At 43.7% G+C, this 23,533-nt stretch overlaps 1 protein-coding gene across 7 annotated transcripts in view; it reads left to right on the forward strand.

The window, feature by feature from the left end:
* The window catches only part of fdft1 (farnesyl-diphosphate farnesyltransferase 1), a 71,874-nt gene extending 50,668 nt beyond the window's left edge, over window positions 1–21,206 (forward strand). For 4 of the 7 annotated variants that reach the window (XM_010864968.3, XM_034287793.1, XM_034287792.1 and 1 more), the window contains 3 exons: window positions 754–930; window positions 7,702–7,854; window positions 20,397–21,206. In XM_010864968.3, coding sequence (XP_010863270.1) covers window positions 754–930; window positions 7,702–7,854; window positions 20,397–20,615 — 549 coding nt within the window. In that variant the 3' untranslated portion in view covers window positions 20,616–21,206. Of the gene's footprint in view, window positions 1–753; window positions 931–7,701; window positions 7,855–20,270; window positions 20,309–20,396 lie in introns of all 7 variants that reach the window. The other 3 variants (XM_013138463.4, XM_013138462.3, XM_020045077.2) reach the window with 3 other exon arrangements.
* The last annotated feature ends 2,327 nt before the right edge of the window (window positions 21,207–23,533 follow it).

Raw genomic sequence — 23,533 nt, forward strand, 5'->3', positions numbered from 1 at the left:
GCACTGCCGTCTTTCAAATCCGCTGTGTGGGAACATCTATCATTTAAGTTGTTTTCAAACCAACTACAAGTAGCCTGATTTAGGAGTATTAGAAATGTCATTATATGAAATTTCCAAATGAACGAGTGATCAACGGTGTCAAAGGCTTTTGAAAGATCAATAAACAGTGTTTCCTGTTATCCAGACTTCTTTTCACACAATTTACAACCTAGGAAGCAGCTATGACCATGCTCAGGGACCGCTTTTTTACCAGGGACTAAGATTTTAGAGTTTAGAAATAGACTGATTATTATTTTGGTCTGCAGTGTCACCACCTTTTATGTAAAGGGAGTACATAGGCCACCTTCCAAGCTTTTGGTATGATTCCTGTAATATTTGTCAAGTGATTCTGCAATTAAAGGGGCAGCAAGCTGCAGAAAAAAGCTATCCAAAGAATCTCCTCCTGTGGACTTGAATGGGCAGAAATTCCCACAGAAACTCTCCGAAATCTTGTGGGAGGCCTTCCCAGAAGACTGCCAGCTGTTATAGCTACAATGCCCATGATTTTAGAATGGGATGTCCAACAAGCTCATATAGGTGTGATGGTTGGGTGTCCACATACACTTTATATGGCCAAAAGTTTGACATAATGCACCATTCTATTGTGCCACTTTTAAAGCCATTGCCAAAAACTCCAGAATGCATCTTCAATCTGTCAATAGAAACATGAGATTCTGTTGTTGTTAATTGGGTATGTTGCATGTCTCTTTGTAGGCATGGAGTCAGTTTGCGTGTCATCTGGAGGATCTGGCAGAGCCTGCCCATTTGACTTCAGCCCTGTCCTGTCTAAACCTGCTAGTGACAGATGCCCTGCGTCACGTTCCTGATGTCATATCCTATCTAGCGCGGCTCAGAAATCAAAGCGTCTTCAACTTCTGTGCCATACCACAGGTAAATGTTACTTTTGAAATTATACTGTTCTGCGGGAGAGCGCAGTTCACCATTACTCCCCTAGGTCGGTATATTCATTATGTGCCCTTCATCGCAGGAACGACTCAGGACAGTCAAGTTCAATGTCTTCTTCGAAGCATATTCAATGCCGTTCTGTTTCTTATCACTCTACCCACTCAACAAGGATGTTTTTTTAAATCCTCTGTAGAGCTGCCAACACTGGGGTTATATGAGAACTTGATTTAGTCCCAGCTGAATTTCTAGGTAAACTTGGAGTTTACCTAGGGACTTATTGTTGAGGCATGTTAACAAAGCATTACAGTAGTCTAGATGAGATAAAATTAAAGCATGTATAGTTTTCAACTTATTTTGGCAATGTTTCTCAGTTTGTAAAAGCATGATTGCACCAGTTTTTTGTGTTATATTCAAATTGTAACTCTGGATCAAAGAGAACTCCCAGATTTCTGGCCACAGGCACAATATTTTTTGCTACCGATCCTAGAGCAAACCGAACTTCATCCGAAATAGATGTGGAGGGGGGTCAATAAAAAGACAATACCCGACAATACCCATTTTGTAAAAGCTCTTTGTGACAACTGCTGATGTAAAAATGGCTTTATGAATAAGTTTGATTGATCCCGTTTGTAAAGTCTTCAAGGCATTTATGCAGAACATAACTTGCTCAAGTCATTTGGCTTAACCAACAAATGCGTATCATCTGCATAACAATGAAAAGTAATGTCAAGCTGACAAAATATACTACCTAATGGAAGCATATACAGAGAAAACAGGATTGGCCCCACAATTGAACCCTGTGGAACACCACATATGACAGGCACAGAGGAAGACAAATAATTCTTAATGGACACTATACATGCTCTATTTGACAGATACGACTTGAACCAATCTGGTGCAATCCCTGAGATCCCAACCCAGTTTATATGTCTGTCAATTAAAATGTAGTAGTCTATAGTGTCGACAGCTGCACTAAGATCCAGTATCAACAAGATTGAGCATTCTCCAGCGAGCATTCAACAATTCATTTGTAACCTTAACATGACCAGTTTCAGTGCTATTTTACTGATGAAAGCCTGACTGGAATTTCTCAAAAATACGATTATGTTCCACTGCCTGTAAAAGTTGCTTTGCTACAACTTTTTCAAAAATGTTGGATACGAAGGGCAGCTTTTTAAAAGCAGAGGTGTCAAGATTAGATTTTTTTAAATAGTCAGGGACACAACCTGTGCGGAGAGAACTTTATAATGGAGAGTAGTTAGGGCCTACTGTTCCAATCATTTCTGGGTGGTTTAATGTCTAGAGGGCAAAAGGAGGGTTTTAAATTAGATGTGATATCGGAAAGGTCGTCTAAAACAATTGGCGTAAAATAGTTACTTTTACTTAAGTTTAGACAGGGGTAAGGGGTAACTTCAGTACAGAACAGAGTCTGGTTTATCATAGATCTAATATTAGCAATTTTCTGATTAAAAAAGGTTAAGAACGTTTCAGTCTGCAACAGTTGAGGCCATGGCCCCTACAGGTGCTGGATTAACCTGTCAGGGATAGGGCAAAAAAAGTCAATTTCCACCTAAAATGATGTACCCAAATCTAAATGCTTGTAGCTCATGAACTGAATAAAGTAGAAAGAAAAATGTGGTACCATTTGAAAGGAGACACTCTGTAGTTTGCAGGAATTATAAATTAATGCAGGAAAGTATAATACAATAAAATTGGCAGAAGATAAAACAAACCAAAAACATGTCCTCATCATGTTTGAGTTGCAGTGGGGAAGGCCAAACATGGATTATGAACCTGGAGGAACTTTCCACTTGATCCACTAGATGTCAGCAGGATCTGGGTGAAGTTTAATGGCCATTTAATATAGATTTCATTGATCTACTTACTCATTTGTAAAACAAGGCCAAAGTGTCCTTTCCAGATTGGCCACTTTGTGCCAAATTGGACACTTTGGACACATTATGAATTTTCAAGTTCATACATACAGAACATACAACAGTGCAAAAGTTATTAATATAAGGGTTACACACTCCCTGGATGGAAAATTAGCTTCCCTTCATAAAGGCACTAACAGGAGGTGCCACAAGGAGGCGGATCCAATGATCTAACGTGTGGTGTTTGCATCATATGTGGTGATCTAACATCATAATTGGTGTTTGCATCATATGTGGTGTTTGCATCATATGTTAGATCACCACATATGATGTTAGATCATATGTGGTTTTTATGCCTCCTTACACACATAGATAGTAAGCAAACAGTTGGCAGGAGTAGAAAGGAAAAGAGTAGAAGGGAATAGGAGAAAGAAGGGGGAGACTTATCGACTTCTGGGAAATCTCTGAAATGGCCAGCCAGATGATGGCGTCACAGTGGGGGTCAAGATCCAGAGGGACCTCCTGAATCACTGTTGGTTATTCAGGGAGAAATATGGTGATGAATAGGCCATAAGAAACAGCCAAAATGTCAAATCACAGACAATTGGTTACATATAAGGACATTATGAACTGAAATCTACTATAATGACGTGACTCAATTGGCAGTAAATGCTCAGAAACTATATAACATAGCCTAACATAGCCGAATATGCTAATGGTAATACATTGTATGTCTTGGGTAATCTATCTTATTGTACTCACCAAGTTGCTTGACTCAAAGTCCATGATTTCTTCCAAAAATCTAGTCCAAATTGGTCTCCTATGTTGCTTTTCCACTTAGGAGTAGCCATTCAAACTTTAAATGCCGAGTATAGTTTAGTGAGCAGCGACAGCTATGCGTCTTGCGCAATAGTCAAGTTTGGTTGAAGATTGTGGGGGTGGTGCGCACTGTTGGTGTGTCCTGTTTGTGCGTCTGACGGTGACCATTCAAAAATTGCCGTAAAGTGTGGCTCGTGTGCTCTCAACCTAGCGAGTTTCAAATCCATTGGTCGTCATTTGAGGGAGCTACATGCTACCAAACACATGCTTGCGCGTAACCGGTGCCAGACTGCATGTCTTTGCTTACGTGGTGTGAAGCATATAGGCAACGCAGAAGGATAAAATATGTCTGGTTAAATGCTAGAGACTCTCTTCTTTTCAGGAGTACCAATTATTGCTGTGTTAAAACTTAGTACGGTTTGAATATTATGAATAGTTTTGCTCTGTGTTGGATTTTGTTGTACAACGCTGTGGAGAACATGAATCGTTTTCGATTATAAAAACAGATTTAATCAAACAAAATGATGCTTGGCTATATCTCTGGGACCATCAAGATAAGAATTCAGAAGAAGACGGCTCATTGTAAGTACACAATATACCATCAGACACCAAACTAGCGACCCTGGTGCCGTTTTTGTGGATGTTGACTATACTCAAACACTTGCATAGGGGTTCGTCGCCGTAATAGCTACTTTAAATTGTGTACTGCAGTTAGATTAACGAGATTCTAAGCTTTCTGCACATATATAATATGCCTATTACAAAAAATATATATATTACAACACTTCGCACACTTTGTGGCATAAAGGTTTTGTGTCCCGCCGCCAGGATGTTTTCGGGTCAGAGGTTGACAACTGGTCAACACCGTCAATAGTTTTAAATAAGAACGTGGTCAGAAAAATACCTAGCCTTCGCATCCTTAATTGCCTTATTGTAAGATAATAGCTGCTCCTTCAAAAATGTAAGTCATTTTCCATTTTTGCTCTGCTTTTCTACATGTCTTAAGGTTTTGTATGTTCTCATCTAACCAAGAGTAAGGTTTTGTTTCAGCCCTTGACCTAGATATAAAAGGTGCAATTTCATCAAGTGTGCTTTGACAGTTTGTTGAATCAATTTAGTTATGCATCAGTTCTACATGTGGCATACAGATTTTCAATATGACTATGAAAAATAGCTGCAAATTCTGAAGCAGTCTGTAAATTAATGATGCAAGTGTGAATATTGTGAGTTTCCTTTTTGGGGAAAACATTAAGCAGGACGTTAAAAACAATACAAAAATGATCAGACACACATATCTTCCTTTACAAGATTATTCAGGGTAAGACCAAATCCACTGTGTGGCTATGATTGTGGGTCTGACCAGAGACATGGTGTTTCATGTTAAATGAACGTGCTGTGTCATGTTCAGTTAGATTTAAAAAGACTGTGGCTGCTATATTTAAGGGAATATCAATATGGATACAATGACATGGTCATGCTTCACCACCAGGGAGGAACGAAAATCTGAGAATTCTGGCATGTTTGGAGGGTGATAAACCTCAGCGCATAAAACTGTCTCAAGGCAGTGAATAGAAAACATAAGACACCTCAAAAGAGTAGAATTCTGACACAGTGATGGCGCTGCATTTGAACTGGGTTTTGTGAACTACAGCAGTTCCCCCTACACAGCCATTAACCCTACGTAGCTTGCTTTTAGATTTATAATCAACAGGACAGAGATCATTTAATAAACTTGGGTCACCATCTGTCATCCAAGTCTCCATTACTAGAAAAAAGTTAAACTCCTTGATGAAATAATGTAAAATGAAACACTTATTAGAGTGATCTCACATTAAGAAGTGACATATTTACCTGAACATCTCGCATGCAATTATTCTGAGCAGTAGTACACCTTATGTTCGGAAGATTATTTACATTAACACCAACACATGTAGGTAGTTTTTGGAGTCTGGGAGTAGACTCAACAGCTTCTATAGACACCTAGACTTAAACTCGAGTTGAAGGCAAAGAGATAAGAAGTCAGACAATCTTTTCTACATGGGTCAAATTGAAATATTCATTTATATAAACAGTTCTGAATATTGCTCAATAGCACTTTGGCTCCTCTGTTTTTAAGATGTGAACCGTCTCATTTAAAGAGAAGGGTTCATCCAAAAATTGTCAGAAGAACATATCTTCTCATCCTCACAATGCTTCTTCAGCTAGATATTGAGCGCTAGAAGCCTACTAAAGTAACCAGCTGCGTGCACGGAAGTGTTCCGGAAACAACAAGTCTCTTTTTTTGTGCTTCGTAGAGCACAGAGAAGATCTGTGAAGTCCCCTTTTAAAATCTCTGACTGGCGGGCTGCAGTGTCAGTAGAGCCAACATGTGTTATGACTGTACATAGGGAGTTTTCAGCAGGGACAGTAGTTTCTTTCTGATATTAGATATGCGAGCTCCAGGAAAACAGTATACCCGTGAGTGACCAACCACTGGAAGTAGCTCCACATCCCAAACAATGAAGTCACCCACAATTATCTGTGGCATCGGTGTCAGCCCCTGTTCAGGTTGATCATCATGAGGCTTGATGGGCTCCAAAGAATGTGGTGCCAGAACTTCGAACCGGTTCGACAGATGCAGTTCCCACTGAGTTGGTGGAGGAAGTAAAACATGCCTGCCATGATTCTTACGTTTTGTTACCATAAATGAATCTGGCGGCAGACAGGGAGTGGAGCAAACTGAAGTAGATGGAGGTGCTAGAGGAGGAAAGTGCTCCATATACATGTCTGTATTGGTAGTGTCCTCTATATGATTCACCGATGCCCCCAATTAGGAAATGAAGGCACCGAAGTCACTCAGTCCGGTTAATAATGTTGTCTCGAACACCTCTTGCATTCAGGTATTGTCTATACACTCACCTAAAGGATTATTAGGAACACCATACTAATACTGTGTTTGACCCACTTTCACCTTCAGAACTGCCTTAATTCTACGTGGCATTGATTCAACAAGGTGCTGAAAGCATTCTTTAGAAATGTTGGCCCATATTGATAGGATAGCATCTTGCAGTTGATGGAGATTTGTGGGATGCACATCCAGGGCACGAAGCTCCAGTTCCACCACATCCCAAAGATGCTCTATTGGGTTGAGATCTGGTGACTGTGGGGGCCATTTCAGTACAGTGAACTCATTGTCATGTTCAAGAAACCAATTTGAAATGATTCAAGCTTTGTGACATGGTGCATTATAAAGGGATGGACATGGTCAGAAACAATGCTTAGGTAGGCCGTGGCATTCAAACTATGCCCAATTGGCACTAAGGGGCCTAAAGTGTGCCAAGAAAACATCCTCCACACCATTACACCACCACCACCAGCCTGCACAGTGGTAACAAGGCATGATGGATCCAACTGTCCAATTTTGGTGAGCTTGTGCAAATTGTAGCCTCTTTTGTAACGAGTGGTTATTTCAGTCAAAGTTGGTCTTCTATCTGCTTGAATCAGCCCATTCTCTTCTGGCCTCTGGCATCAACAAGGCATTTTCGCCCACAGGACTGCCGCATACTGGATGTTTTTCCCTTTTCACACCATTCTTTGTAAACCCTAGAAATGGTTGTGTGTTAAAATCCCAGTAACTGAGCAGATTGTGAAATACTCAGAGCAGCCCGTCTGGCACCAACAACCATGCCACGCTCAAAATTGCTTAAATCACCTTTCTTTCCCATTCTGACATTCAGTTTGGAGTTCAGGAGATTGTCTTGACCAGGACCACACCCCTTGAAGCATTGAAGCAACTGCCATGTGATTGGTTGATTAGATAATTGCATTAATGAGAAATTGAACAGGTGTTCCTAATAATCCTTTAGGTGAGTGTATATCTTACACTTGTGAGGTTACTCTATTTTCATGCACGCAGGGACCATATTCAAACAACTTGTTTTTTCCATTGTTAGTTTTTTGCAAGTGTTTTATTGACAGTACAAATCAGAGGAGATACCACTGTGTTTAAATCCAAGTTTAATATTTATTTAAAGTAAGCATCATTCCACCGGAAACTCATGACACTTCTATCCCTTCTTTCCAGGTGATGGCAATAGCAACCCTCTCAGCCTGTTACAACAACCCTCAGGTCTTCCAGGGGGTGGTAAAGATCAGGAAAGGTCAAGCTGTCACCCTTATGATGCAAGCCACCAACATGGCTGCCGTGCAAAGCATCATGGCCCAGTACAGCCAGAAGGTCTGTGTTTTTGTCACATGCACTACCGTTCAAAACGTTGGGATCATTTAGAAATTGCCTCATTTTTGCAAGAAAAGATAATTTTTTGTCCATTAAAATAACATCAAATTGATTAGAAATACAGTGTAGACATTGTAAGTGACTATTGTAGCTGGAAACGGCAGATTTGTTATGGAATAACTACATAGGCGTACTGAGGCCCAATATCAGCAACCATCAGTTCTGTGTACCAACGGCACATAGTGTTTGCTAATCCAAGTTTATTGTTTTAAAAGGCTAACTGATCATTAGAAAACCCTTTTAGAATTATATTAGCACAACTGAAAACAGGTGTGCTGATTAAAGAAGCAATAAAACTGGACTTCTTTAGACTAGTTGAGTATCTGGAGCAACATTTTTGTGGGGTTGATTACAGGCTCAAAATGGAGAGAAACAAAGAACTTTCTTCTGAAACTCATCAGTATATTCTTCTTCTGAGAAATGAAGGCTATTCAATGCGAGAAATTGCCAAGAAACTGATGATCTCGTACAAGGTTGTGTACTTTACAGAGAAGCGCAAACTGTCTCTAATCCGAATAGAAAGAGGTGTGTGAGGCCTCGATGCACAACTGAGCAAGAGGACAAACACATTAGTGTCTGGTTTGAGAAACAGACGCCTCACAAGGTCCTCGACTGGCAGCTTTATTAAATAGTACAGAGGAACATAAGGAAAAAAGTGTTATGCACAGATGAATGTTTGAGGTGTTCGGATCACAAAGAAGAACATTCATGAGATGCAGACCAAATGATAAGATGATGGAGGACTGCGTGTGATGGTCTGGGGGTGCCTTGGTGGTGGTAAGGTGGGGGATTTGTACTGAGTAAAAGGGATCTTGAAGAAGGACCACTATCACATCATTTTGCAATGCCATGCCGTACTCTGTGGATGACGTACAGGAAAATAATCCAAAGCACAGAACTTAACTATTAAATAATTATTTAGGGAAGAAGCAATCAGCTGGTATTCTGTCTATAATGGAGTGGCCAGCACAGTCACTGGATACTTGCAACATCTGTGGCATTGTGCTGTGTGATGGAACTGCACATTTTAGTGACCTTTTATTGTGGCCAGCCTAAGGCACACCTGTGCAATAATCGTGCTGTTTAATCAGCATCTTGATATGCCATATCTGTGAGGTGGATGTATTATCTCAGCAAAGGAGAAGTGCTCACTAACACAGATTTAGACAGATATTTGTGAGAAATAGGCTTTTTGTGTACATAAAGTCTTAGATCTTTGAGTTCACCTCATGATAAATGGGGGCAAAAACAAGTGTTGCATTTATAATTTTGTTCAGTGTAGAATGGTAAAGGTCTGCAAGACTGTAAATTGTAAACTGTAAATCTGCAAATGGAGGAATCTTTCACGAAACCAAAATTTGATGGACGCAATTATTCCCTCAATTACAAATATTTTTTATCTAATGTTGTTAATGACTAGGAATGAATAGGAATATTTCCTATTTCTTTTGCAATATTTTATCTCATCTTCGTCCGGCATCGGGTCTTGGGGACAGCAGCTCCAGCAGGGTACACAAAACTTCCCTTTCCCGAGCCACATTTGCCAGCTCTGACTGGGGGATCCCGAGGCGTTCCCAGGCCAGTGTCGAAATATAATCTCTCCACCTAGTCCTGGGCCTACCACGTGGTCTCCTCCCAGCTGGAACGTGCCTGGAACACCTCCCTAGGGAGACGTCCTGGGCGCATCCTTACCAGATGCCCGAACCACCTCAACTGGCGCCTTTCGACGCAAAGGAGCAGCGGCTCTACTCCGAGTTCCTCACGGATGGCTGAGCTTCTCACCCTATCCCTAAGGGAGAAGGCTGCCACCCTTCTGAGAAAACCCATTTCAGCCGCTTGTACTCACAATCATATTTCGGTCATGACCCAGCCTTCATGACCATAGGTGAGGGTAGGATCGAAAATTGACTGGTATATCGAGAGCTTTGCCTTCTGGCTCAGCTCTCTTTTTGTCACAACGGTTCGGTAAAGCAAATGCAATACCGCCCCCCGCTGCTCCGATTCTCCGGCCACTCCGATTCTCCGGCCGCTGCTCCGATTCTCCCACTCCATTGTCTCCTCACTCGCGAACAAGATCCCGAGATACTTGAACTCCTTTACTTGGGGTAACGCCTCATTCCCTACCTGGAGGAGGCACTCCATCGGTTTCCTGCTGAGAACCATGGCCTCAGATTTAGAGGTGCTAATCCTCATCCCAACCGCTTCGCACTCGGCTGCGAACCGGTCCAGTGAGTGCTGACGGTCACAGACCGATGATGCCATCAGGACCACATCATCTGCAAAAAGCAGCGATGAGATCCCCAGCCCACCGAACTGCGCCTCGATATCCTGTCCATAAAAGTTACAAACAGGATTAGTGACACAGCGCAGCCCTGGCGGAGGCCAATCCCCACCTGGAATGAGTCCGACTTACTACCGAAAACCTGAACATAGCTCTCACTTTGGACGTACAGGGATTGGATAGCCCTCAGAAGGGACCTTTCTCACCCCATACTCCCGCAGCACCTCCCACAGTATCTCCTGGGGGACCCGGTCATACGACTTCTCCAAATCCACAAAACACATGTAGACTGGATGGGCATATTCCCAGACCCCTCCAGGATCCTTGCAAGAGTAAAGAGCTGGTCGGTTGTTCCGCGACCAGGATGGAATCCGCATTGTTCCTCTTCAATCCTTTCCAGTACCTTTGAGTAGACTTTCCCAGGGAGGCTGAGAAGTGTGATACCCCTGTAATTGGCACACACCCTCTGGTCTTCCTTTTTGAACAGGGGAACCACCACCAGGTACGCCACTCCTTAGGCACTTTCCCCGACTCCCACGAAATGTTGAAGAGGCGTGTCATCCAAGACGTCCCCTCCACACCCAAAGCTTTCAACATTTCTGGACGGATCTCATCAATCCCCGGAGCTTTGCCACTGTGGAGTTGTATGACTACCTCAGTGACTTCTGCTATGGAGATTGACGATGCTTCCCCATCAGCCTCCAGCTCTGCCTCCACTATAGAGGGTGTGTTAGTGGGATTTAGGAGTTCCTCAAAGTGTTCCTTCCATCGCCCAATTACCTCCTCAGTTGAGGTCAACAGTGTAACAGAGGCCTTACTGTACATAGCTTGGATAGTTCCCCGTTTTCTCCTCCTGAGGTGGCGGACGGTTTTCCAGAAACACTTTGGTGCCGACAGAAAGTCCTTCTCCATGGCTTTCCCACACTCCTCCCACACCCGCTGTTTAGCCTCTTTCACAGCAGAGGTCGCAGCCCTCTCCGGAGTCCTCTGGGATAACATATCCCGGAAGGCCTCCTTCTTCAGTCGGACAGTTTCCCTGACCACTGGTGTCCATCAGGGCGTTCGAGGGTTACCGCCCCTTGATGCACCTAAGACCTTTAGACCACAGCTCTCCGCCGCAGCTTCGGCAATGGAGGCTTTGAACATCGACCACTCAGGTTCAATGCCCCACAGGGATGTCAGAAAAGCTCCGTTGGAGATGTGAGTTGAAGATCTTTCGGACGGCGGCCTCCTCCAGACGTTCCCAGTTCACCCGCACTACCCGTTTGGGTTTTCCCGGTCTGTGCAGAGTCTTCCCCCACCCCCTGACCCAACTCACCACGAGATGGTGATCGGTTGACAGCTCCGCCCCTCTCTTTACCCGAGTGTCCAAAACATGCAGTCTCAGATCCGATGACACGATCACAAAATCAATCATCGACCTTCGGCCTAGGGTGCTCTGGTACCACACTACACTTATGAGCATCCTTATGTTCGAACATGGTGTTCGTTATAGATAATCCATGACTAGCACAGAACTCTAACAACAAATGACCACTCGAGTTCAGATCAGGGAGGCCGTTCCTCCCTATCACGCCTCTCCAGGTTTCTTCATCATTGCCCACGTGTGCGTTGAAGTCCCCCAGCAGAATTATGGAGTCCCCTACTGGAGCCCCATACAGGACTCCATTCAGGCCAAGTACTCCGAACTGCTGTTCGGGGCATATGCACCCATTCCCCCCCCACAATCCATAGGTATAGGGAGGCGACCCTCTCATCCACTAGGGTAAACTCCAACATAGCGGCACTCAGCCGGGGGCTTGTGAGTATCCCAACCCACGCCCAGCAACTCACACCCTGGGCAACTCCAGAGAAGAGTCCATTCCCTATCCAGGAGTACGGTTCCAGAACCGAGACTGTGTGTGGATGTAAGCCCCACCAGATCTAACTGATAGTGCTCCACCTCCCTCACAAGTTCTGGCTCCTTCCCCCACAGAGAGGTGACGTTCCACGTTCCCAGAGCCAGCCCCTGCCGCCCGGGTCTGGTCCGTCGAGGCCCCTGGCCTTCACTGCCACCCATATGGCAGCGCACTCGACCCCAGCGGTTCCTCCCATGAGTGGTGGGTCCATAGGATGGTGAGAGGGGTGCCACGTTGCTTTTTTGGGCTATGCCCGACCGGGCTCCTTGGCAAACCCGGCCTGGCTCCAGATGGGGGCCCCGGGCTTCCTCCGGGCAGGGTAACTCCTCCTCTTCCTCGTTTGTGCATAGGGGTATTTTGAACCATTCTTAGTCTGGCTCCTCCCCTGAGACCACTTTGCCATGGGAAACCCCTACCAGGAGCACTAAGGCCCGGACAACACAGCCCTCGGGTTCATAGGAACACACAAACCTCTGCACCACGATAAGGTGATGGCTCCCGTTTTATATTCAAACTAATTGTATTATCATTTATTATTATTATTTGCTCCCCAGCTCTGCCGCCATGTGTTGGGAGTTTACCCCGGTGAACGAGAGGGTCGTTTCCCTGCGCCTACGGGTCGGGGATAGGTCTCTCACTGTTGTTTGTGCCTATGGGCCGAACGGCAGTGCAGAGTACCCAACCTTCTTGGAGTCTCTGGGAGGGGTGCTGGAAAGTGCTCCGACTGGGGACTCTATCGTTCTACTGGGGGACTTCAACGCCCACGTGGGCAACGACAGTGACACCTGGAGGGGCGTGATTGGGAGGAACGGCCCCCCTGATCTGAACCCGAGTGGTGTTCAGTTATTGGACTTCTGTGCTACTCACAGTTTGTCCATAACGAACACCATGTTCAAGCATAAGGGTGTCCATCAGTGCACGTGGCACCAGGACACCCTAGGCCGCAGGTCGATGATCGACTTTGTTGTCGTCTCATCTGACCTGCGGCCGTATGTCTTGGACACTCGGGTGAAGAGAGGGGCGGAGCTGTCAACTGATCACCACCTGGTGGTGAGTTGGATCCGATGGCGGGGGAGGAAGCTGGACAGACAAACATCTGGCCGAGTCTCCTGTCAGAGAGATCTTTAACTCCTACCTCCGGCAGAGCTTCGACTGGATCCCGAGGGAGGCTGGAGATACTGAGTCTGAGTGGACCATGTTCTCCACCGCCATTGTCGAAGCGGCTGCTCGGAGCTGTGGCCGTAAGGTCTCCGGTGTCTGTCGAGGCGGCAATCCCCGAACCCGGTGGTGGACACCGGAAGTAAGGGATGCCGTCAAGCTGAAGAAGGAAATCCTATCAGGCCTGATTGGCTTGTGGGACTCCTGAGGCAGCTGACGGGTACCGACAGGCCAAGCAGACTGCAGCCCGGGTGGTTGTGGAGGCAAAAACTCGGGCCTGGGAGGAGTTCGGTGAGGCCATGGAGAAGGACTTTCGGCTGGCCTCGAAGAGATTCTGGCAAACCATCCGGCGCCTCAGGAGAGGGAAACAGTGCCCTACCAACGCTGTTTACAGTGGAGGTGGGCACCTGTTGACCTCAACTGGGGATGTCGTCGGGCGGTGGAAGGAGTACTTCGAGGATCTCCTCAATCCCGCTGTCACGTCTTCCATTGAGGAAGCAGAGGATGAGGGCTCAGAGGTGGACTCGTCCATCACCCGGGCTGAAGTCACAGAGGTGGTCAAGAAACTCCTCAGTGGCAAGGCACCGGGGGTGGATGAGATCCGCCCTGAGTACCTCAAGTCTCTGGATGTTGTGGGGCTGTCTTGGTTGACACGCCTGTGCAACATCACGTGGCGGTCGGGGACAGTGCCTCTGGGATGGCAGACCGGGGTGGTGGTCCCTCTTTTTAAGAAGGGGGACCGGAGGGTGTGTTCCAATTATAGGGGGATCACACTTCTCAGCCTCCCCGGTAAAGTCTATGCCAGGGTTCTGGAGAGGAGAATACGGCCGATAGTAGAACCTCGGATTCAGGAGGAACAGTGTGGTTTTCGTCCAGGCCGTGGAACACTGGACCAGCTCTATACCATCTACGGGGTGTTGGAGGGTTCATGGGAGTTTTCCCAACCAATCCACATGTGTTTTGTGGATTTGGAGAAGGCATTCGACTGTGTCCCTCGCGTCATCCTGTGGAGAGTGCTTCGGGAGTATGGGGTCCTGGGTCCTTTGCTAAGGGCTGTCAGGTCCCTGTACGACCGAGGCAGGAGCTTGGTCCGTATTGCCGGCAGTAAGTCAGACTTGTTCCCAGTGCATGTTGGACTCCGGCAGGGCTGCCCTTTGTCACCGGTTCTGTTCGTAATTTTTATGGACAGAATTTCTAGGCGCAGCCAGGGGCCGGAGGGTGTTAGGTTTGGGGACCACATGATTTCGTCTCTGCTCTTTGTGGATGATGTTACCGTGTTGGCCCCTTCAAACCAGGACCTTCAGCATGCACTGGGACGGTTTGCAGCCGAGTGTGAAGCGGTGGCGATGAAAATCAGTACCTCCAAATCCGAGGCCATGGTCCTCAGTCGGAAAAGGGTGGCTTGCCCACTTCAGGTTGGTGGAGAATGCCTGCCTCAAGTGGAGGAGTTTAAGTATCTAGGGGTCTTGTTCACGAATGAGGGAAGGATGGAACGAGAGATTGACAGACGGATCGGTGCAGCTTCTGCAGTAATGCGGTCGATGTATCGGTCTGTCGTGGTGAAGAAAGAGCTGAGCCGCAAGGCGAAGCTCTCGATTTACCGGTCAATCTACGTTCCTACTCTCACCTATGGTCATGAGCTTTGGGTCATGACCGAAAGAACAAGATCCCGGATACAGGGGGCCAAAATGAGCTTTCTCCGCAGGTTGGCTGGGCGATCCCATAGGGTGGGGTGAGAAGCTCGGTCACCCGGGAGGAGCTCAGAGTAGAGCCGCTGCTCTTCCACATCGAGAGGGGTCAGCTGAGGTGGCTTGGGCCTCCGGAACGCCTTCCTGGGAAGGTGTTCCGGTCCCGTCCCACCGGGAGGAGACCCCCGGGAAGACCTAGGACACGCTGGAGGGACTATGTCTCCCGGCTGGCCTGGGAACGCCTCTGTGTCCCCCCTGGAAGAGCTGGAGGAAGTGTCTGGGGAGAGGGAAGTCTGGGCATCCCTGCTTAGACTGCTGCCCCCGCGACCTGGTCCCGGATAAGTGGAAGATGATGGATGGATATTATTATTTGTATACCCTTATAAGGAACACAGACTGAGACCAAAGTCTCTTTTATAGCTGGGCCCTGTGTATACGTTTACACATACAGTACAATGATTAAAAACAGGAAAAAAACACAAACAAAACAAGACAATCACAGATGGAAGACAAATTACCGCGGACAGTGCTCATTTGCATAAATATTTCGAAAAATAGATTTGCCATAATCGTCCGATTCCAATGGTATATTATTTGTAGCCACTTTCCTGAAGCGTTCCGTGTATAATTGGGGTTTTCCGTGTATAATATGGGTTGTATAGTTGAATAGTTTGGGTTGCTATGAGAACTTTTCACCAGGCAACGACATTGCCTATTCATCTTAGAAAGGCTCATTTGTACATCAGAATAAATATTACAAGCGTGTACATCACTATATATGATGTTTTGAACCATAATACATTACACCTAAAAACCATTAGATAGGTTTTGGATCTTTCATTTTATAGTGTTTCATTTCTAGGTTGAAGAACCAAATTTTTTGGGGGTGCCTATATTTTTTACCTTCTATTATATAATTATTTCATTATTTTCAACCCAATTACAGTGTAATTTGATAGTAAAGGCATGAAAGTATGAGGAAATACCATTGACACAAAATCTCATAATGCTTTAAAAAAAAAATCTTGATGCTGAATGGCAGAAATGTTTTCAGAAAAAAAATGTTTGCCTTTCAAACAGATGAGTTTTATAAATAGTGACCCAGAAGTCTGTTTTTATGTGTTTCTATTGTAGCCACAGGGGTTGCTATTACAAGGATACATCATAATAGGTTGTATCTGTTACAGAAATGAATCTAGGACCCAAAATGTCCCAGTAGTGAAATCCGGCCAAAAGCCCCATAGGCTACCAAGGGTTAAACACAGTTGTTATTCCCTTAGAGGCCTCAGGTTTTAGTGTATATTGAGCCTGGCAACGACTGTAGGGTTCCTCAGGTATAACCCAGGGAAGTGCTCTTTGCTGAAATCAATTTTGATATCACAGCCAATAATAGAACCAGATTTTCTAAACAAATGCAGCGCACTCGTCTTCCCACATTGGAAACAGTACACGGAGCATACATACATTTAGGTCCGGAAATAGATGGACACTAACACAGATTTTATTTTGTCTGTTTACTAAAATATATATTCAGGTTACAGTTAAATAACATGGGCTTTAATTTTTTCCACATTGGAGGAACGGTTTAGGAATTTAACGGTTTACAGCTTTAATATCTATCCCCCTCTTTTTCAAGTGACTAAAAGTAAATTGACAATTGACTCAAAAGCTGTTTCATGGACAGTTGTGGGCCATTCTTTTATTTCTTCATCAATTAAGCAGGTAAAAGGTCTGGTGTTGATTCTAGGTGTGGCATTCACATTTGGAAGCTGTTGCTGTGAACCCACAACATGCATTCTAAGGAACTCTCAATGCAAGTGAAGCAGGCAATCCACAGGCTGCAAAAAAAAATATCCATCAGAGACATACCAGGAACATTAGGAGTGGCCAAATCAAAATTCAACATTCTGAGAAAAAAAGAATGCAATGGTAAGCTCACAAAAAGGCCTGGATGTCCACGGAAGATGACAGTGGTGGATGATCATAGGATCCTTATCCTTGGTAAAGAAAAACCCCTTCACAACATCCAGCTAAGTGAAGAACACTCTCCAGGAGGTAGGCATATCATTATCCAAGACTTCATGCAAGCAAATTCTGTACAAAGGGTTCACCACAAGGTGCAAACCATTCATAAACAAAAGAATAGAAAGGCCAGATTTTGTTTAAAAAAACATCTAAAAAAGCCAGCCCAGTTCTGGAATAGTATTCTTTGGACAGATGAAACAAAGGTCAACCTGTACCAGAAAGATGGGAAGAAAATGTATGGAGAAGGCATGGAACGGCTCATGGTCCGAAGCATACAACATCATCTGTAAAACACGGTGGCGGCAGTGTGATGACTTGGGCAGGCATGGCTTCCAGTGGCACTGGGTCACTAGTGTATATTGATGTAATAGCAGAAGCAGACTGATGAATTCTGAAATGTATAGGGATATATTGTCTGCCCAGATTCAGCCAAATTCAGCTAAGTTGATTGGATGGCACTTCACTTTACAGATGGACAATGACCCAAAACATACTGTGAAAGCAACTCAGGAGTTTAAGGCAAAGAAGTGGAATATTCTGCAATGGCCGAATCAATCACCGGATATCAACCTGATCGAGTATGCATTTCACTTGCTTTAGGCCTAGCAAAGCATCACAAAGGAGGAAACCCTGCATTTGGTAATGTTCATGCGTTCCCGACTTCTAGCAGTCATTGCCTGCAAGGATTCTCAGCACAGTATTACAAATGAACATTTTATTTATGTTTGTGTTAATTTGTCTAATTATATTTTAGCCCCTGGAATAAGGGGACTGTGTATGAAAATGGTTGCATTTCCTAAACGTTTCATATGATATTTTTGTTCATCCCCTTGAATTAAGCTGAATGTCTGCACTTGAATTGCATCTCTGTTGCATCTCTATGCAACTCCAACATACAACTCCGAAATGTTGAAGGCAAAGCATATATCCCCTGCCTGGTTTAAAAAAACAAACAAGCGATGGTGTAACTGAGGCCAGCAAGACCACAAAAAAGCATAGTTATTTGAAATAGGCTAGTTATATGAAATAGCTTTCCTTAGGTTGGATGTACAGGTGCTGGTCATAAAATTTGAATATTGTCAAAACGTTGATTTATTTCAGTAATTCCATTCAAAAAGTGAAACTTGTATTATGTATACATTCATTCCACACAAACTGATATATTTCAAGTGTTTATTTCTTTTAATTGTGATGATTATAACTGACAATTAAAGGAAACCCCAAATTCAGTATCTCAAAAAATTTTGATATTGTGAAAAGGTTCAATATTGAAGACACCTGGTGCCACACTCTAATCAGCTAATTAACCCAAAACACCTGCAAAGGCCTTTGAATGGTCTCTCAGTCTAGTTCTGTAGGCAACACAATCATGGGGAAGACTGCTGACTTGACAGCTGTCCAAAAGACGAACATTGACACCTTGCACAAGGAGGGCAAGACACAAAAGGTCATTGCTAAAGAGGTTGGCTGTTCACAGAGCTCTGTGTCCAAGCCCATTAATAGAGAGGCGAAGGGAAGGAAAGGATGTGGTAGAAAAAAGTGTACAAGCAACAGGGATAACCGCACCCTAGAGAGGATTGTGAAACAAAACCCATTCAAAAATGTGGGGGAGATTCACAAAAAGTGGACTGCAGCTGGAGTCAGTGCTTCAAGAACCACCACGCACAGACATATGCAAGACATGGGTTTCAGCTGTTGAATTCCTTGTCAAGCCAATCTTGAACAAGACACAAGCGTCAGAAGCGTCTTGCCTGGGCTAAAGACAAAAAGGACTGCTGCTGAGTGGTCCAAAGTTATGTTCTCTGATGAAAGTACATTTTGCATTTCCTTTGGAAATCAAGGTCTCAGTGTCTGGAGGAAGAGAGGAGAAGCACAGAATCCACGTTGCTTGAAGTCCAGTGTAAAGTTTCCGCAGTCAGTGATGGTTTGGGGTGCCATGTCATCTGCTGGTGTTGGTCCACTTCTTTTTCTGAGGTCCAAGGTCAACGCAGCCATCTACCAGGAGGTTTTAGAGCACTTCATGCTTCCTGCTGCTGACCAACTTTATGGAGATGCAGATTTAATTGTCCAACAGGTCTTGGCACCTGCACACAGTGCCAAAGCTACCAGTAACTGGTTTAAGGACCATGGTATCCCTGTTCTTAATTGGCCAGCAAACTCGCCTGACCTTAATCCTATAGAAAATCTATGTGGTATTGTGAAGAGGAAGGATACGCCAGACCCAACTATGCAGAAGAGCTGAAGGCCACTATCAGAGCAACCTGGGCTCTCAGAACCCCTGAGCAGTGCCACAGACTGATCGACTCCATGCTACGACACATTGCTGCAGTAATTCAGGCAAAAGGAGCCCCAACTAAGTAGAGTGCTGTACATGCTCATACTAAAAAATCATTTTTTTGTATTGGTCTCAAGTTTTCGGAGATACTGAATTTTCATTAGTTGTCAGTTATAATCATCACAATTAAAAGAAATAAACATTTTAAATATATCAGTCTGTGTGTAATGAATGAATATAATATACAAGTTTCACTTTTTGAATGGAATTACTGAAATTAACCGACTGATATTCAAATTTTATAACCAGCACCTGTATGTCCATACATTTTAATGCACATTGTTTAATTAGTAAATATGGTTGGAAATTCCACTTATATTAGTCAAAATATTTTACACATGGTTTGTTTTTTCCTTTGGTCGATCAGAGTTGATTCGACAAATAACCAAATGAAACGTGTTTGTTTACTAAATAATAATGTTGCGATATTAGGCTACTTTATAGTGCATTGCAAAACAATTCTGAACTAGATTTTATACTGAAATCTAGAAGCAAACAAGTTTGAGTAAATTGTCTGTGCCTATAGTTTTCTGCAGAGCTGTCGACATAATATGCATGGTAGACCTATTTTTGTTCAGATGTTTCTAACATTGGCATCAAAATCCCTTATTCAGATTGGAAACGTGATTTTGGAATCAAAATATTGTGCAAAAAGATTGTTGTTTATAAAAATAATTGCAATCTGTCTCAAATTATTTAGATCAGGACAGCCCTAGTTGTGGCCTCAGTTCGCAAAGATTATGTAGAGTTTATTCTGCTGACTAATTTAAATAGTGTGGATGCCGTAGCATGAATGTAGATAATAACCCCCTAATCTTTAACCAACATTGAAGTAGTTTGCATTTGTTTTCTATTTGTGTAGGACAAACATGTCCTGTTTCTATAAAGGAAGCCTAGTTTTAGCTTTAGCTAACACAAAATGTATTTTAAAAGATAATATTATAAAGGATATATATTTTTTTTTTTCATAGAAAACAAGGACATTTCTGTGACCCCAAACTTTTGAACGGTACTGTATTTAAATGTTTTATTCATTTAGGTATTGTGCATTTGGGGGTAAAAACATGTTTTTCTCATATCACTTTTTTTCTCTCCAGATGTTACACAGGGTGTCCCTGACAGATCCGTCTCGGGACAAAACACTGCGCATCCTGCGTGTGATCCAGGAAAGGACTGTATCCCAAACCACCCTGCCCTCCCGGACCACCCACCTTTCCCCCATATACCTCTCTGCTGCCATGCTCATAGCTGCCCTCAGCTGGCAATACCTGAGCACTGGACAACCTGAAGGCAACACTGATATGCAGGGTCACTGACCCTCACCCTGCATAGGGTGCACAGACTGAAATGGCCCCCATTTCGCCATAGGCCTGGTTCTTCCTCTGCCCTCTAGAAAAGTTTCCTTTCCATTAACCTGATCTATGATGGTCCATAGAGGTCTGTACTATGAGAGGTTACTGGGATTTCTTATTGTGTTTGATAGTGATTTGCGGTAGTCACCTTTTCATACATCCAATTCACATGGCTGTTTCTCATTTTCTTCACACTCTCATTTTTGTTGTGGTTGATTTTAGTTTTCAACCACAAATATTGTTTTAAACGCATTTATTGAAAATAACTATCATGGAATGTTGTTTGAACAACAATGTCTTGTTTGAGGTTTCTTTTTTTGTCTGTAGCAAAGATACAATTGTTCTATTTATGTGGTCTGTCTGTCTCTACCGCAGGAACTATGGCCATACTGTACTGTATGTACAGTATGCCTTCTTATCAGAACTGTTGTCACATCCAGTCATAAACAGATCTGGGAACATTTCAATATCTAATGTAACATTCTGATTTGTAAATAATATAACAAATAATAAACAGGAGAAAAACATGCCTCATCATTGTTACAAAGGTCAAAATAAGTAATTTGTCCATGCTTTTTTTCAAGGGGGTGGCTCCCCAGTTGCTGACGACAATAGACAAAGAAAAATATTGAGAAACGTTAAACTGTATTTCTGCACGAGAGTTTACAATAACTTCTAGTGCACTTGTTTTCACTTGCCTCAGTCATATTACTTTTATTACAGGGCCATAGTCCAAGGTGATCATTATTCATAGTGTTGGATTCTGTCCACTTTTGATCCATGAACAAAATTATTAAATCAAAGTCAGGGGAGAATCTTTATTTGCATGAGTTCAAGATGTTGATCTTCCATAGTTCTTTCATGTTCTCCAATAATTATAAAGTTAAAACAGTCTTTTATGCCAGGACACATAGGAGGCAGTCAGTGGTCGTAGCCAACCATTACACAGTCCATTATCCTCCAATAAGATAGGTTTATCCTACAAAATATCCTTATATGGTATGTTCCAATCAATGGTCCATGGGTCTATTCATAGGATAACTCCTATCATGGGGTATGGACAGGATGTATGGATAGGATGTGTGGGGCCCATCAGTAATGGGCATCACGTCCTATCATTCTTTGTTCAGAGTTAGTCAGCACTTGTGTTAAGGTTCTCATGCCCATAATATCTCAACAGCAATCCAGGCTTCTTTAGAGAATGCAGAGATTCAGAATGACCACACAAACCATACAGGAAGCTGTAAGATTTTGTCATTTCTGCCTTTGTGTATCTCCAGAGGAGTGTACTACGAAGCGAGGTAACTGGCTTATCAAGGTAACTTCAGAAGTAACTTAATGAAGTCGGGTATAACTTCCCAATTAACCCGTGCTACGAAAGATTAATATGTTTAACCCAAGGTATGCTGTCATGGCAATGTATGCTGCATCTCTAAACCGCTCCAAGCAGGTTATCTTCGTGGTTGACTCAGTGTTTTGCACCGCCCCTCTGGCCACAAAAATGCAAACACATAGACCCAATCTACATTGGCACACAGATTATGAGAGGCTCACGCTACAGGGCGAGGGTGTTGTGATGGCAATTTCTAAAGTCCAAACGATTTACGATATTGGGGTAAGACAGAGTAAAACTCAAATGCACAATAAACAGTTTATTCTTGCAAGGAGAGAATACACAGGTTACAAAGTAACAATGAATAATCTCTAAATTAGTACAGGACAATCGTCAGTATATAAGGAGGGAAAAAGGGGTGTGGTAAGATGCTGCCCATCTGTCCTGTGTCAATAAAACGCATGACCTTTGTTCTATCACATGTCCTGGGCTTGACACAAGGGACATGTTGTCCTCCCTCCTCTGGGTAACCTTCTCAACCCTTGAGGGGGACTTAAAGCATCTGGACAACCTACAGATAGGCAGATGATTAACCCTATAATCTACTGTTACCAATCAAGAATGCCCCCTAGGACAAATACCAGATCCCATCTCCCACACTCCTCTATTTATCTAAACAATGGGACTCAATCCTTTAATCAGTAAGAATGCATCAGGTTTCAGAAATGTCCCTAACAGTGTTTAGAGACTGTGTAACCCATCTAGTTTGCCCTAATGATGTTCTCTGATAAAGATATCGATTCTCATCTGAGGAAATTCCGTATCTTTGATGGCTTCTAGATTGATTGAAATGTGTACATCGGTTCCACATGATTTAAATACATACGATTAACACAATTATCGCATGGTGTCCTTGGGAATCTCCTCCCAGACCTCGATCAAAGCATCAGTGAGCTCCTGGACAGTCTAGTGCTATTTGGCGGCGCGGGATGCACAGATACATAATGTTCCAGAGGTTCTCAATTGGAATCAGGTCTGGGGAACCTGAAGGCCAGACAGTGGTATCAATGCATTCATCATCCAGGAACTGCCTACACATTCTGGCCACATGAGGCCGGAGATTGTCCTGCACCAGGAGAAACACAGGGCCCACTGCACCAGCGTAAGGTCTGATGATGAGTCTGAGGATTTCTCTCTGACGGCCTGTTTCACTTGCATTGAGAGCTCCTTTGACCGCATGTTATAGGTTCACAGTAACAGCATCCAAATGCAAAAGCCATACCTGGAATCAGCTCCAGACCTTTTATCAGCTTAATTGATGAAGAAATAAAGAAGGAATAGCCCACACCTGTCCATGAAAGCTTTTGAGTCAATTGTCCAATTACTTTAGGTCCCTTGAAAAAGAGGGGGCTCAATATTAAAGCTGTAGATATTAGAGCTGTAATTCCTAAACCTTTCTCCAATTTGGATGGGAATACCCTCAAGTTAAAGCTGAGAGACAGCACTTCAAGCCCATATTCATTATTTAACTAACATTATTTAACATATT

This window comes from Esox lucius, chromosome 18, assembly GCF_011004845.1.
Source record: "Esox lucius isolate fEsoLuc1 chromosome 18, fEsoLuc1.pri, whole genome shotgun sequence".
Lineage (NCBI taxonomy): Eukaryota > Metazoa > Chordata > Actinopteri > Esociformes > Esocidae > Esox > Esox lucius.